The sequence below is a fragment of the Leptodactylus fuscus genome, chromosome 2, assembly GCF_031893055.1.
Source record: "Leptodactylus fuscus isolate aLepFus1 chromosome 2, aLepFus1.hap2, whole genome shotgun sequence".
Classification (NCBI taxonomy): Eukaryota; Metazoa; Chordata; class Amphibia; order Anura; family Leptodactylidae; genus Leptodactylus; species Leptodactylus fuscus.
This window is the reverse complement of record NC_134266.1, coordinates 285,527,637-285,543,006: the sequence shown is the minus strand read 5'-3', so window position 1 is coordinate 285,543,006 and position 15,370 is coordinate 285,527,637. Positions and strand designations below refer to the sequence as shown.

Genomic DNA, 15,370 nt, shown 5'->3' with positions numbered 1-15,370 from the left:
TGAGAGAGGTGGGCATAGGGAGCAGTCTGTGTGAGAGAGAGGTGGGCATAGGGAGCAGTCTGTGTGTGAGAGAGAGGTGGGCATAGGGAGCAGTCTGTGTGAGAGAGGTGGGCATAGGGAGCAGTCTGTGTGAGAGAGAGGTGAGCATAGGGAGCAGTCTGTGTGTGAGAGAGGTGAACATAGGGAGCAGTCTGTGTGAGAGAGAGGTGGGCATAGGGAGCAGTCTGTGTGAGAGAGGTGGGCATAGGGAGCAGTCTGTGTGAGAGAGAGGTGGGCATAGGGAGCAGTCTGTGTGTGAGAGAGAGGTGGGCATAGGGAGCAGTCTGTGTGAGAGAGGTGAGCATAGGGAGCAGTCTGTATGTGAGAGAGGGGGGCTGTGGGGAACAGTCTGTGTGTGAGAGAGAGGTGAGCATAGGGAGCAGTCTGTGTGAGAGAGAGGTGGGCATAGGGAGCAGTCTGTGTGAGAGAGGTGAGCATAGGGAGCAGTCTGTATGTGAGAGAGGGGGGGCTGTGGGGAACAGTCTGTGTGTGAGAGAGGTGAGCATATAAAATAGTGCACAAGTGAAGTGGCAGAAGTGATTGGAGCTGTTGCCTTAAGGAATTTTGCCCTTAAAGAGAGGTTTCTTAACTGTAAAGCCAATTGCCCCACATGAGACTGTCAGTAACTACTAAGTATTTTGCCCCTTATTGATTGAAGTTTCTTTCCCGCTCCCACCTGAGTCCGCCTGTTTCCTTCTGACATCACGGAGTAGGGAGACCTGTATGTCACTCACAGTCATAAGATCCTAAAGAACAATAAATACTGAATTACAGCTTGGGAGAAACTGCCAAGAAACAAGAAGACGTCTTATCATCTGCCCAAGACAAAGACCTTGAAGACGAGTAACAGCGGCAAGTGGAGGTTTATTGTGTTTTATTATTTTAGTAGTGGGAGTGCTGAACACTACGAGTCTTTGTGATGTTGGAGCAGACACGGGTACAACATATGAAGTGCATGGTAAGAAAGGATTTCACCCTGGTCCTTATCTGCTTGGTCTTCACACCATACACAATGGGGTTGATGAGAGGCGGCAGCATCAGGTACACGTTGGCCAATAAGATGTGAATGTGAATCGGAACATTCTTTCCAAACCTGTGGACAACGGACGACAGGACAACAGGTATATAGAATGCCAGAATGGCGCAAATATGGGAGGCGCAGGTGCCAAGAGCCTTGAGTCTGGAATCCTTAGAAGCCAACCGAAACACGGCCTTCAGAATCAGGACGTAAGAGCAGATAATGAAGATCAGATCCAACCCAACAATGAAAAGAGCCACCACTAAGCCAAAGACGTTGTTGAAGGTGGTGTCGGCACAGGCCAGTTTCACCACGGCCATGTGCTCGCAGTAAGAGTGGTGGATGACATTGGTCGAGCAGAAGGGTAGTCTCTTTATAAGGAAAGGTAATGGAGTCATCAGTGCCACCGCCCTACTGATAGACAACACACCGATACATGTTATCAGCCATTTTGTCAGTATGGAGGAATACCTTAGAGGGTTACAGATGCCAACATATCTGTCAAACGCCATAGCCAGGAGTAGAGCTGACTCCATAATAGCGAAGGAATGGAGGAAGAACATCTGGGCCAGGCAAGCCTCGGCATAAATCTCATGAGAGTTCAACCATAGAATCCCCAACATCTTAGGTGTGGTGGAATTAGACAAGGCTAGGTCAATGGAGGACAAAATACAAAGGAAAAAGTACATGGGCTCATGGAGGCTGCGGTCTACCCTGATGATGAAGAGCAATGTGACGTTTCCAATGACTGATGTGACATAAACCAAAGTGAAGACAAACGCCAGGTAGAGATAGAGATGTTCAAGGCCCGGGATCCCCAGGAGGAGGAAATGGACAGGAAAGAAGCTGCTGGAGTTCTGCTCAGACATGGCGGCTTGTTACATGGAAGGTCTCTACGAAGAAAGGAGCGAAGAACAAGTTAGAGGGATTACCTGCAAATGTCCGTCAGGATTATTAGTGTCCATGAGGTGGAGGGTGGAGATGTGGTGGACACTGATGGGCAGTCACTCACTCGGCCATGATGAAGCTTAGATCTACTTTATTGGTCAAAGAGAAATATTTACTCCAAAGGTTCTTGGCCTTTCTTACCTTCTTCTGGATCACCGTGGTGCTCATTGTCTGCTGGTTACATTTGGTGAGTGTATCTGTGATCCTGGTAACATGACTAGGGGAAGCAATGGTCCTCAGATGTCCTCAGATGGTCCACATACTGTTATGGTATATTTACGAGAACTTCTATTCTGTCCGTGAAGAAGAAGCCCCTTCCTTAATTCTGTGATTTACAGTCTAACTCTAGACCTGAAAATTCAAGTGCGACCACAGTCAATGTCCCCAAGGAAGGAAGATTTTATTGCAATTTTTTTATTCCTTTTTTCATTGACTTTTTTTTCCATCTTAAATATAGACTGTCAGCCCTATACAGGAATATATATATATATATATATATATATATATATATATATATATACTGTATATAGGGATCACAATATACATTATTTTCCCTATCAGTATGTCTTTTGTATAATGGGAGGAAATCCACACAAACATGAGAAGAACATTCAAACTACTTGCAGATGTTGTTCCTGGCGGGACTCGAACCCAGGACTTCAGCGCTGCAAGGCTGCAGTGCTAACCACTGAGCCTGGTAAGTCAGGGTTAACACAGTGGAGTGGGACTGGGTGCAAACTTTTGTCTGGGGCCCCCTACCACCTTTCTAGAATTCTTGATAGTGGAAGTTACAGGCGCTGCAGCGATATCTCAGATATTTGAAAGGGATAAAGCTTTAGTAGCTAGAACTGCAGGTATCAAGAATACGGTGAGAGAACAGCGCAACGCCGGCATGTAAGCAATACTGGGACAGATTACATACTCTGCAATGGCCCCCACACAGTGTTATAGGCTCCACGGTGGCCCACACACAGTATTATATGTTCACAGTGACCCCACACAGTATTATATGTTCACAGTGGCCCCCACACAGTATTATATGTTCACAGTGGCCCCCACACAGTATTATATGTTCACAGTGGCCCCCACACAGTATTATATGCTCCACGGTGGCCCCCACACAGTATTATACGCTCACACTGGCCCCCACAGTATTATATGCTCACAGTGGACCCCACAGTATTATACGTTCACAGTGGACCCCACACAGTATTATACGCTCACACTGGCCCCCACAGTATTATACGCTCACAGTGGACCCCACACAGTATTATATGCTCACAGTGGACCCCACACAGTATTATGTGCTCACCAGTGGCCCCCCACAGTATTTTATGCTCCACAGTGACCCCCACACAGTATTATATGCTCCACAGTAGCCCCTACACAGTATTATATACTCACAGTGGCCCCCCCACAGTATTACCCACAGTGACCCACACACAGTATTACATGCTCACAGTGGCCCCCACAGTACTATATGCTCACAGTGGCCCCCATACAGTATTATATGCTCACAGTGGCCCCCCACAGTATTATATGCTCCACAGTAGCCCCTACACAGTATTATATGCTCCACAGTGGCCCCCACACAGTATTATATGCTCACAGTGGCCCCCACAGTATTATATACTCACAGTGGCCCCCACAGTATTATATGCTCCACAGTAGCGCCTACACAGTATTATATGCTCCACAGTGGCCCCCACACAGTATTATATGCTCACAGTGGCCCCCCACAGTATTATATACTCACAGTGGCCCCCCACAGTATTATATGCTCCACAGTAGCCCCTACACAGTATTATATGCTCACAGTGGCCCCCCACAGTATTATATGCCCACAGTGGCCCCTATACAGTATTATATGCTCACAGTGGCCCCCCACAGTATTATATGCTCCACAGCAGCCCCTACACAGTATTATATGCTCCACAGTGGCCCCCTCACAGTATTATATGCTCCACAGTGGCCCCCACACAGTATTATATGCTCACAGTGGCCCCCCACAGTATTATATACTCACAGTGGCCCCCCACAGTATTATATGCTCCACAGTAGCCCCTACACAGTATTATATGCTCCACAGTGGCCCCCACACAGTATTATATGCTCACAGTGGCCCCCACACAGTATTATATGCTCCACAGTAGCCCCTACACAGTATTATATGCTCACAGTGGCCCCCCACAGTATTATATGCTCCACAGTAGCCCCTACACAGTATTATATGCTCCACGGTGGCCCCCACACAGTATTATACGCTCACACTGGCCCCCACAGTATTATACGCTCACAGTGGACCCCACACAGTATTATATGCTCACAGTGGACCCCACACAGTATTATGTGCTCACCAGTGGCCCCCCACAGTATTTTATGCTCCACAGTGACCCCCACACAGTATTATATGCTCCACAGTAGCCCCTACACAGTATTATATACTCACAGTGGCCCCCCCACAGTATTACTCACAGTGGCCCCCACAGTATTATATGCTCACAGTGGCCCCCATACAGTATTATATGCTCACAGTGGCCCCCCCCCCACAGTATTATATGCTCCACAGTAGCCCCTACACAGTATTATATGCTCCACAGTGGCCCCCACACAGTATTATATGCTCACAGTGGCCCCCACACTATTATATACTCACAGTGGCCCCCCACAGTATTATATGCTCCACAGTAGCCCCCACACAGTATTATATGCTCACAGTGGCCCCCACACAGTATTATATGCTCACAGTGGCCCCCCACAGTATTATATACTCACAGTGGCCCCCCACAGTATTATATGCTCCACAGTAGCCCCTACACAGTATTATATGCTCACAGTGGCCCCCCACAGTATTATATGCCCACAGTGGCCCCCATACAGTATTATATGCTCACAGTGGCCCCCCACGGTATTATATGCTCCACAGCAGCCCCTACACAGTATTATATGCTCCACAGTGGCCCCCTCACAGTATTATATGCTCCACAGTGGCCCCCACACAGTATTATATGCTCACAGTGGCCCCCCACAGTATTATATGCTCCACAGTAGCCCCTACACAGTTTTATATGCTCACAGTGGCCCCCCACAGTATTATATGCTCACAGTGGCCCCCATACAGTAATATATACTCACAGTGGCCCCCCACAGTATTATATGCTCCACAGTAGCCCCTACACAGTATTATATGCTCCACAGTGGCCCCCACACAGTATTATATGCTCACAGAGGCCCCCACACAGTATTATATGCTCACAGTGTCCCCCCACAGTATTATATGCTCCACAGTAGCCCCTACACAGTATTGTATGCTCACAGTGGCCCCCCACAGTATTATATGCTCCACAGTAGCCCCTACACAGTATTATATGCTCACAGTGGCCCCCATACAGTTTCATATGCTCACAGTGGCCCCCATACAGTATTATATGCTCACAGAGGCCCCCACACAGTATTATATGCTCACAGTGGCCCCCCACAGTATTATATACTCACAGTGGCCCCCCACAGTATTATATGCTCCACAGTAGCCCCTACACAGTATTATATGCTCACAGTGGCCCCCCACAGTATTATATGCTCACAGTGGCCCCCATACAGTATTATGTGCTCCACAGTGGCCCCCACACAGTATTATATGCTCACAATGGCCCCCCACAGTATTATATACTCACAGTGGCCCCCCACAGTATTATATGTTCCACAGTAGCCCCTACACAGTATTATATGCTCACAGTGGCCCCCCACAGTATTATATGCTCACAGTGGCCCCCATACAGTATTATATACTCACAGTGGCCCCCCACAGTATTATATGCTCCACAGTAGCCCCTACACAGTATTATATGCTCCACAGTGGCCCCCACACAGTATTATATGCTCACAGTGGCCCCCCACAGTATTATATACTCACAGTGGCCCCCCACAGTATTATATGCTCCACAGTAGCCCCTACACAGTATTATATGCTCACAGTGGCCCCCATACAGTTTCATATGCTCACAGTGGCCCCCATACAGTATTATATGCTCACAGAGGCCCCCACACAGTATTATATGCTCACAGTGGCCCCCCACAGTATTATATACTCACAGTGGCCCCCCACAGTATTATATGCTCCACAGTAGCCCCTACACAGTATTATATGCTCACAGTGGCCCCCCACAGTATTATATGCTCACAGTGGCCCCCATACAGTATTATATGCTCACAGAGGCCCCCACACAGTATTATATGCTCACAGTGGCCCCCCACAGTATTATATACTCACAGTGGCCCCCCACAGTATTATATGCTCCACAGTAGCCCCTACACAGTATTATATGCTCACAGTGGCCCCCCACAGTATTATATGCTCACAGTGGCCCCCATACAGTATTATGTGCTCCACAGTGGCCCCCACACAGTATTATATGCTCACAATGGCCCCCCACAGTATTATATACTCACAGTGGCCCCCCACAGTATTATATGTTCCACAGTAGCCCCTACACAGTATTATATACTCACAGTGGCCCCCCACAGTATTATATGCTCCACAGTAGCCCCTACACAGTATTATATGCTCACAGTGGCCCCCATACAGTTTCATATGCTCACAGTGGCCCCCATACAGTATTATATGCTCACAGAGGCCCCCACACAGTATTATATGCTCACAGTGGCCCCCCACAGTATTATATACTCACAGTGGCCCCCCACAGTATTATATGCTCCACAGTAGCCCCTACACAGTATTATATGCTCACAGTGGCCCCCCACAGTATTATATGCTCACAGTGGCCCCCATACAGTATTATATGCTCACAGAGGCCCCCACACAGTATTATATGCTCACAGTGGCCCCCCACAGTATTATATACTCACAGTGGCCCCCCACAGTATTATATGCTCCACAGTAGCCCCTACACAGTATTATATGCTCACAGTGGCCCCCCACAGTATTATATGCTCACAGTGGCCCCCATACAGTATTATGTGCTCCACAGTGGCCCCCACACAGTATTATATGCTCACAATGGCCCCCCACAGTATTATATACTCACAGTGGCCCCCCACAGTATTATATGCTCCACAGTAGCCCCTACACAGTATTATATGCTCACAGTGGCCCCCATACAGTTTCATATGCTCACAGTGGCCCCCATACAGTATTATATGCTCACAGAGGCCCCCACACAGTATTATATGCTCACAGTGGCCCCCACAGTATTATATACTCACAGTGGCCCCCCACAGTATTATATGCTCCACAGTAGCCCCTACACAGTATTATATGCTCACAGTGGCCCCCCACAGTATTATATGCTCACAGTGGCCCCCATACAGTATTATATGCTCACAGTGGCCCCCATACAGTATTATGTGCTCCACAGTGGCCCCCACACAGTATTATATGCTCACAATGGCCCCCCACAGTATTATATACTCACAGTGGCCCCCCACAGTATTATATGCTCCACAGTAGCCCCTACACAGTATTATATGCTCACAGTGGCCCCCCACAGTATTATATGCTCACAGTGGCCCCCATACAGTATTATATGCTCACAGTGGCCCCCATACAGTATTATGTGCTCCACAGTGGCCCCCACACAGTATTATATGCTCACAATGGCCCCCCACAGTATTATATACTCACAGTGGCCCCCCACAGTATTATATGCTCCACAGTAGCCCCCACACAGTATTATATGCTCACAATGGCCCCCCACAGTATTATATACTCACAGTGGCCCCCCACAGTATTATATGCTCCACAGTAGCCCCTACACAGTATTATATGCTCCACAGTGGCCCCCACACAGTATTATATACTCACAGTGGCCCCCCACAGTATTATATGCTCCACAGTAGCCCCTACACAGTATTATATGCTCACAGTGGCCCCCCACAGTATTATATGCTCACAGTGGCCCCCATACAGTATTATATACTCACAGTGGCCCCCCACAGTATTATATGCTCCACAGTAGCCCCTACACAGTATTATATGCTCCACAGTGGCCCCCACACAGTATTATATGCTCACAGTGGCCCCCCACAGTATTATATACTCACAGTGGCCCCCCACAGTATTATATGCTCCACAGTAGCCCCTACACAGTATTATATGCTCACAGTGGCCCCCCACAGTATTATATGCCCACAGTGGCCCCCATACAGTATTATATGCTCACAGTGGCCCCCCACAGTATTATATGCTCCACAGCAGCCCCTACACAGTATTATATGCTCCACAGTGGCCCCCTCACAGTATTATATGCTCCACAGTGGCCCCCACACAGTATTATATGCTCACAGTGGCCCCCCACAGTATTATATGCTCCACAGTAGCCCCTACACAGTTTTATATGCTCACAGTGGCCCCCCACAGTATTATATGCTCACAGTGGCCCCCATACAGTAATATATACTCACAGTGGCCCCCCACAGTATTATATGCTCCACAGTAGCCCCTACACAGTATTATATGCTCCACAGTGGCCCCCACACAGTATTATATGCTCACAGAGGCCCCCACACAGTATTATATGCTCACAGTGGCCCCCCACAGTATTATATGCTCCACAGTAGCCCCTACACAGTATTGTATGCTCACAGTGGCCCCCCACAGTATTATATGCTCCACAGTAGCCCCTACACAGTATTATATGCTCACAGTGGCCCCCATACAGTTTCATATGCTCACAGTGGCCCCCCTACAGTATTATATGCTCACAGAGGCCCCCACACAGTATTATATGCTCACAGTGGCCCCCCACAGTATTATATACTCACAGTGGCCCCCCACAGTATTATATGCTCCACAGTAGCCCCTACACAGTATTATATGCTCACAGTGGCCCCCCACAGTATTATATGCTCACAGTGGCCCCCATACAGTATTATATGCTCACAGTGGCCCCCATACAGTATTATGTGCTCCACAGTGGCCCCCACACAGTATTATATGCTCACAATGGCCCCCCACAGTATTATATACTCACAGTGGCCCCCCACAGTATTATATGCTCCACAGTAGCCCCTACACAGTATTATATGCTCACAGTGGCCCCCCACAGTATTATATGCTCACAGTGGCCCCCATACAGTATTATATACTCACAGTGGCCCCCCACAGTATTATATGCTCCACAGTAGCCCCTACACAGTATTATATGCTCCACAGTGGCCCCCACACAGTATTATATGCTCACAGTGGCCCCCCACAGTATTATATACTCACAGTGGCCCCCCACAGTATTATATGCTCCACAGTAGCCCCTACACAGTATTATATGCTCACAGTGGCCCCCCACAGTATTATATGCTCACAGTGGCCCCCATACAGTATTATATGCTCACAATGGCGCCCATACAGTATTATGTGCTCCACAGTGGCCCCCACACAGTATTATATGCTCACAGTCTTCTCAGACCCCAGACTATAATAAATCACAAACACTTACCTTACCTCTCCAGGGCCTCCTCGCTTTGTCCCGTGGTCTGCGGCATCCTCTTCTGACTGAGGTCTTGCGTTCAAGTGGTCACATGAGGCACTATAACGCCATTACACGGCGCACCCATGTGACCGCTTGTGTTACCTCATTACAGGCAGGAAGAGTCTTGGAGCAGATGCTCAGCCCAGGACAGGTGAGTAGAAGTATTTTTTTTATTTTATTCACCTCCCCTGGGCCGGCATTTAATGGTCAGACGCCTTTCCATTAACAATATGTATAGCAGTCGGGGAACAAGGCTTTCCCGACCACTATCATGGTGCCTGAGGCTCCGGTCACTGGGATAAGTGGGCCTCATACCTCTCTGGGCCCAGTTGCGGCCGCAAACCCTGCGACCACCATTGTTACGCCTTTGGTTTATCATCCTTATATAACATAATGGGTGAGATACAGTCTGTAGGAAAGTTGTGGGGTCTAAACCTGAAGGTAGAGAGTGAGGGTATATAGTCCAGGGGCAGACATGATGACTATATACTGAAGTTGTATCACCCTGTATACCTCTGACGTGGGGGGCTCAGGTGACTTAGGGGTCAGGTGGAATTATTAGGGTTCTAGTCATTATCCCAAAGTCCAGAAAGATAACCTGAAACGCCCCGGATAAAAATCTGTAGCAACCCCTTGGCCTGGCCTGTGCTATTACGGGTGTGCTTGAATGAGGGGCACAAGGGTCTGGGGGTGACGGTGACTGTCTCATCTCCTATAGCAGACCCCTAAATTGGTAAAGACCCCGACTGACCGACTGACGACTTTCCCCTGGTATTCCTGCACACTCTACTATGGGGTATAATTTACATCCCATAGTGGCCCCTGCACACAGTATTATCCCTCATAGTGACCCCTGCACAAAGTATTTGGCCTGATTCTGAACCCCAGAGTATAATAATAGTAGACCCAGAGCCTGGGGAAGATACAATAAACACTGTTACTTACCTCCCCCGGGCTCCGGTGCACTACCTGCAGATGTCAGCCATTTTCAATGATGTATGGGATGCCGGACGTCACGTGAGCAGGGGTTTGCGTAGCGATGCATAAGGGCGCAAGCCCCAGCCCATTTGATGTCTGGGACATCACCATGTAGGCCCAAAGCCTTCCGGAGCCAGGAGAGGTAAGTAGAAGTGTTTCTTATGTTCCGCACATTCATCTTCAGACACCTTTATGCAGAAACGCTTAAAGTCATTTTGCAATTATGTTGGAACTGAGTCTCAGCGCGTTTCAGTCCAATTTAACCACTGAATATACATTTCTTAAAAACCTCTATATATGGTCCATTCTAGTATAAATAGGGGCATAGACTTGTATTAAATAACCGGGTGTATAGGGGGGATCCCTCACAGTCACATGTTCTGCTATCTCAGCCCTCAGCCTGTATATACAGTACGTGACTGCCTGTATATACAGTGCGTCTAGAACAATCGGACCCCATAAGATCACAGACTGAGGTCCTGTCCTGTGGATCCTGTGGACGGATCAGTTTGTATCTGAACACTCCTTTATAATAGTGATATAATAATACTCTGCCCCCCCCCCCAGTAATAACAACCCCCCATTTTTGACCATATGCAATAGAAATGGCCACCTTTGTATCGCCTTCTGAGTTATTACAGCGCCCCCTTATAAATCAATCCCCCCCTTACTAATAAAAGTTCCTTCTTATAAGTAATATAAATAGCCCCCCTTATTAATAATAATAATACCCCCCCCCCATTATTAACAATAGTCCCCCCCTCCCCCTTATTATTAATAGTTCCTCCGGCCTCACTAATATAAGGCCCTCTTGTTAATAATAATCTCCCACCCCCCTTATTAATAATAGTTGCTCCTTGTAAATATATATATTAGGGGGGGGGTACATAGAAGAAGGAACTATTATTAATAATGGAGGGGGGACTAATATTTCTCCTAGCTTTATTAATAATAGATTCCCCTTGAAAATCTAAGTTATATATATACACACACTAGCCTCTTCCCGCGACTTGTCTGCATGATCCGCCTATATTCAGGAAATTGCTGGTGTCGATGGTTTGCCTGCGTTTCGTCAGCTCTTAAGCTGTCCTGCTGCTGAACTTGTTCCTCACACCATGCCTGCGATTGTTCCGGTATCTCAGCAGCTCGCTGGGAAGCCATTTATTGAGCGTGTTGTTGGCGTCGATGATTCCCCTCAGCTCTGCTTGAGGAGAACTCTATGACTTCTGGCTCCTTCATAGCTCTCGTTGTTTTATAATTTTGCAACAAGTTAGATGTTCTTTTTCCCGGCATGCTTAATAGTAGAAAACTGCCAATATGGATTAAAGGTGTTTTCTTATCCAGTGTGTCAGCACTGCCTGGAGCAGATCAGATAATATGCAGATGCTTGTACACAATGAACTGAGGGTTAGCTGAATGTTACATAGAGAGATAATAGACCTGGGACCTGAGATAAGCGGCTGCAGGAGCAGTGTAATATAGTATGTGACCATAAATTCATAACAGTGGTGAAGCCATGTCATGTACTGGGATACAAAGTAGCCGATGTGTTACTCCAGGTTACAGAGTATCTATGGGACATGTAATATAGTATGTGACCATAAATCCAGAACAGTAGTGAAGCCATGTCATTTACCGGGATACAAAGTAGCCGATGTGTTACTCCAGGTTACAGAGTATCTATGGGACAAATCTCATCCAAATACGCTCAGCTGTTATTGTGTGATTGAGGAACAAACATCCAAACTGTCACATGTATACTATTAGTAGGATATATATATATATATATATATATATATATATATATATATATATATATAGGGGGGGGTTATTTATAAGGAATAAATCTAGTGGGGGATCTAATATAAATATGTGCCCCCCTTTCTTTAGCAATAGTGCCTTTTTATTTCTTATAATATAATAACCCCTTTACTCACCTCTCCCCACTCCCCCACTGAGTCCTGACGCTGAGGTCTCTCCCTACTTGTGGCGCACGAGGTGCGATGCAGTGATGTCATCACGTCCCGTCATCTATGTCAGAGCAGGGACTTTGTAGCCTCAGCATAGATGTCCATGGTACCAGTGTAATGCTCTTCTTACTAAGGTTGCCCGAACCAGGTCACCAGACCAAGCGTCCGGTGCTGAGGCTCCCGGGGGCCCTGGGCATTTGCTCAGTTTGCCCCCCTAACACCGACCCTGCCAATATCCCAGCCCCGGTGTGTATAGAGAGCATTCGTTTACATACATGATATATACTGTACCCCCTCTGTATCTTGTCCTTCCTCTCTCACCTGTGTCCGTCTCTCCTCCTGGTCTGTGTAATATGATGCGGCCGGATCTTTGCGGTTTCAAGCAGAAGAATTTATAGAGATGAAGAATCTTCCGAGTCTTCTGGGGTTTGTAGAAGAAATCATTAGCCGAGCTCTCTGGAGATCTCCATCACTCTCGTCTAGGTGGAAATCCCTCTGCAGCTCCTTGTCTTCCATATGGCAGATACAAGGCGCACAATATCTGCGTGTAGGTGAAATGTATCTGCACAGGGTCTAATGTAATTGTCCTATGATCAAATACAGTATTACATGTCTATGCTAGATTACACAAGACAGAGATGTTTCCTTAGGGCCAGGGCTTAAAAAAAGGATTTTGAGGGGCTTGGGGTCATAACCTCTCCTCTTGGCTGGACATGACCAGCTTCTCTAAACCACGTGATTTCCAAGTATTGTTTTGTGCCTTTCCTATATAGGCCTTGTTGCCTCCCAGTCATTGTGATTACAAATCAGTAAATTGATTTGGATCCAACCCCTAAACCAGTCGGAGTCCAGATACCGCTGAACTATGGCTGGTATACAAAGGGTTACTCAAGGTCTCGACCTCACCACTATTAAACTCTTGAGTGCAGGGACTCCTTTGCAGCTGAATGAGTCCCTGCACTTTATTGCATAGAATCTCCAAGATGGGCCACAGTTGTGGAGCATCTCAGGGGGTACAAAAAATTGGGGCTCATTGGCTGTGTATGGTGGTAATAGAAACAGTGCTGGACCAGGGATAATTATAAAATCTAGATTGTTTACTTATTTTTATTAATTTGATTTTGTGTTTTTTTTGTTTCATGGTCTGAGGACAGTTTGGACTACATGAGATTCAGTGGACTACGTCAATGAATAAAACGGTCAATGAGGGTTGTGGGTGGGGTCATTTGATAAAATGTTTTTGTTTGAGGTTACTTTATTATTAAGGTCTTAGTATTGGCCACTGTCTTTTTGACGGCATCCATTACTACTATGGGGACTTAGAGATGGCCAGTCAGGAGGCTAACACTAACCCCCATTATTCACCTATTATTCACTGCCACAAGGGCTACCAGGAAGAGTCAGGTAACGCCCGGTAACTGACCCCATCTGTATTATCATGCTGGGAAGGTCCAAGAAACTGTGGTCTTCTCACCCTTATAGAACTAGCTTGCTGTTGTATATCGTATCTATTATTAGTTATTAAGAAAGGGGGTTTCCTACACAAGGGTGCCATTCTATATTCATAGCCAGCCAGATAAACACCCACATGATACTTCTACAATGGAAAGACCAATGGTTTTTGGACCCTTCCCAACGCCCTTGTAACTCAGCCAGACCTTGTATGGTTTAGGGGTCAAAACGTGGTCCAACTAAGGTAAAGGAGGACACATCTGTATCACATAATCTTTCATGTAGTCCATTGGTAGGGCTCTTAAGTGGTATCATCTCCTGGTGGCATCAGCTTGAATGAGTTGATAGAGTCAATCCACCTCACATTGTCTGGGTAACATGGACACAGAATTTTGTTTCCCCTTCCAGAATACAAGACAGGTCCATCTGAAGGCCTCATCCTTGGGTAAGTCTCATCATCTTTTTTTCATGGTGTACCTTTTGACCCTTGACTTAATGTTCATGTCAGTAGAGCAGTGTGAAGGATCTTGCCTAGCCACAGCCACTTTTACCCGGCCTCTGGCCTACCTGGCCTTGCCACGGGCAAGACTGCGATCACCTTCTTACCTTTACCGTCCGCTCTCACCCTGAGAGAGGGACCGGGTCTTATAGGATAATATGATACAAGCTTTCTAAAGTTTTATGTTTATTAACCCAAGAGGGTCGATACTAGACAATCAACATACATGGAGATATCTGCTAGTGGATACAAGCTTATATGGTTACAGAAAGGAAGGTTACAGTGCAGGAAGATAAGAAGAATAGAAACAGAATTATAATACCCAGTTGGGTCTCCGGAGTTCACCTCATGAAATCCACGTCACAGTCCTTTAGAGTCCATAAGTAGTTAGAGTCCATAAGTAATCCTTAGGTGGTAAGGGTTTGACTACCCCATTAGCAGAATAGTCCAGGGTGCATGGTATCTCCATAGGCAAGAGAGACCTTAGTCCAAGGTCCACAGCATCACAGCACTTCGTGACACATCCCAGCAGTCCAGGAAGAACAACAAGAGCCGGGGTCTTGTCATGTGTGACAATATATCTCCACTCAGTCCCTCCCACAATGAGGTGAGCAAGGTGGGCAGCTCTCGCCCCACCTTGTACCAGTATGACTATATACAGTCATGACTCTTTGAAAGTCTCCTGTGGAGTCAGGTTGTCTGCTAAAAGGTGATAGCAAGGCTCTCAGTGCACTGATCCCAGACACCCCCTGCTAAGAATAACGAAGTTAGCACAATCATGACAATGCTGTGCCCAGGTTGAGAAAAAGGGATGAACCAAGCTACCTCCAGGGAGGAATTAGGCTTGGACAATTGGACACTATCTCTGGCACCTTGCTAATTAGGTCAAGTAAATTAACAGGGCAGTGAAAAAAAAACATAACTCTGGGCCATTCATGACAGGCAGACTAACAGCAGATTTAATTTTGACCCTCCAGATAGT

The 15,370-nt window shown here is 47.0% G+C and overlaps 1 protein-coding gene across 1 annotated transcript; it reads right to left on the bottom strand.

Moving 5' to 3' along the window:
* Window positions 1-921: 921 nt before the first annotated feature.
* Window positions 922-1,926, bottom strand: LOC142194242 (olfactory receptor 52K2-like). Its single transcript, XM_075263258.1, has one exon. It carries the CDS (start codon window positions 1,924-1,926, stop codon window positions 922-924), a length of 1,005 nt encoding a protein of 334 aa, XP_075119359.1.
* Window positions 1,927-15,370: the final 13,444 nt, after the last annotated feature.

Coding starts and splice junctions, on each gene's coding strand:
- LOC142194242 (XM_075263258.1), bottom strand. CDS start 1,926: ATGTCTGAGCAGAACTCCAGCAGCTTCTTTCCTGTCCATTTCCTCCTC.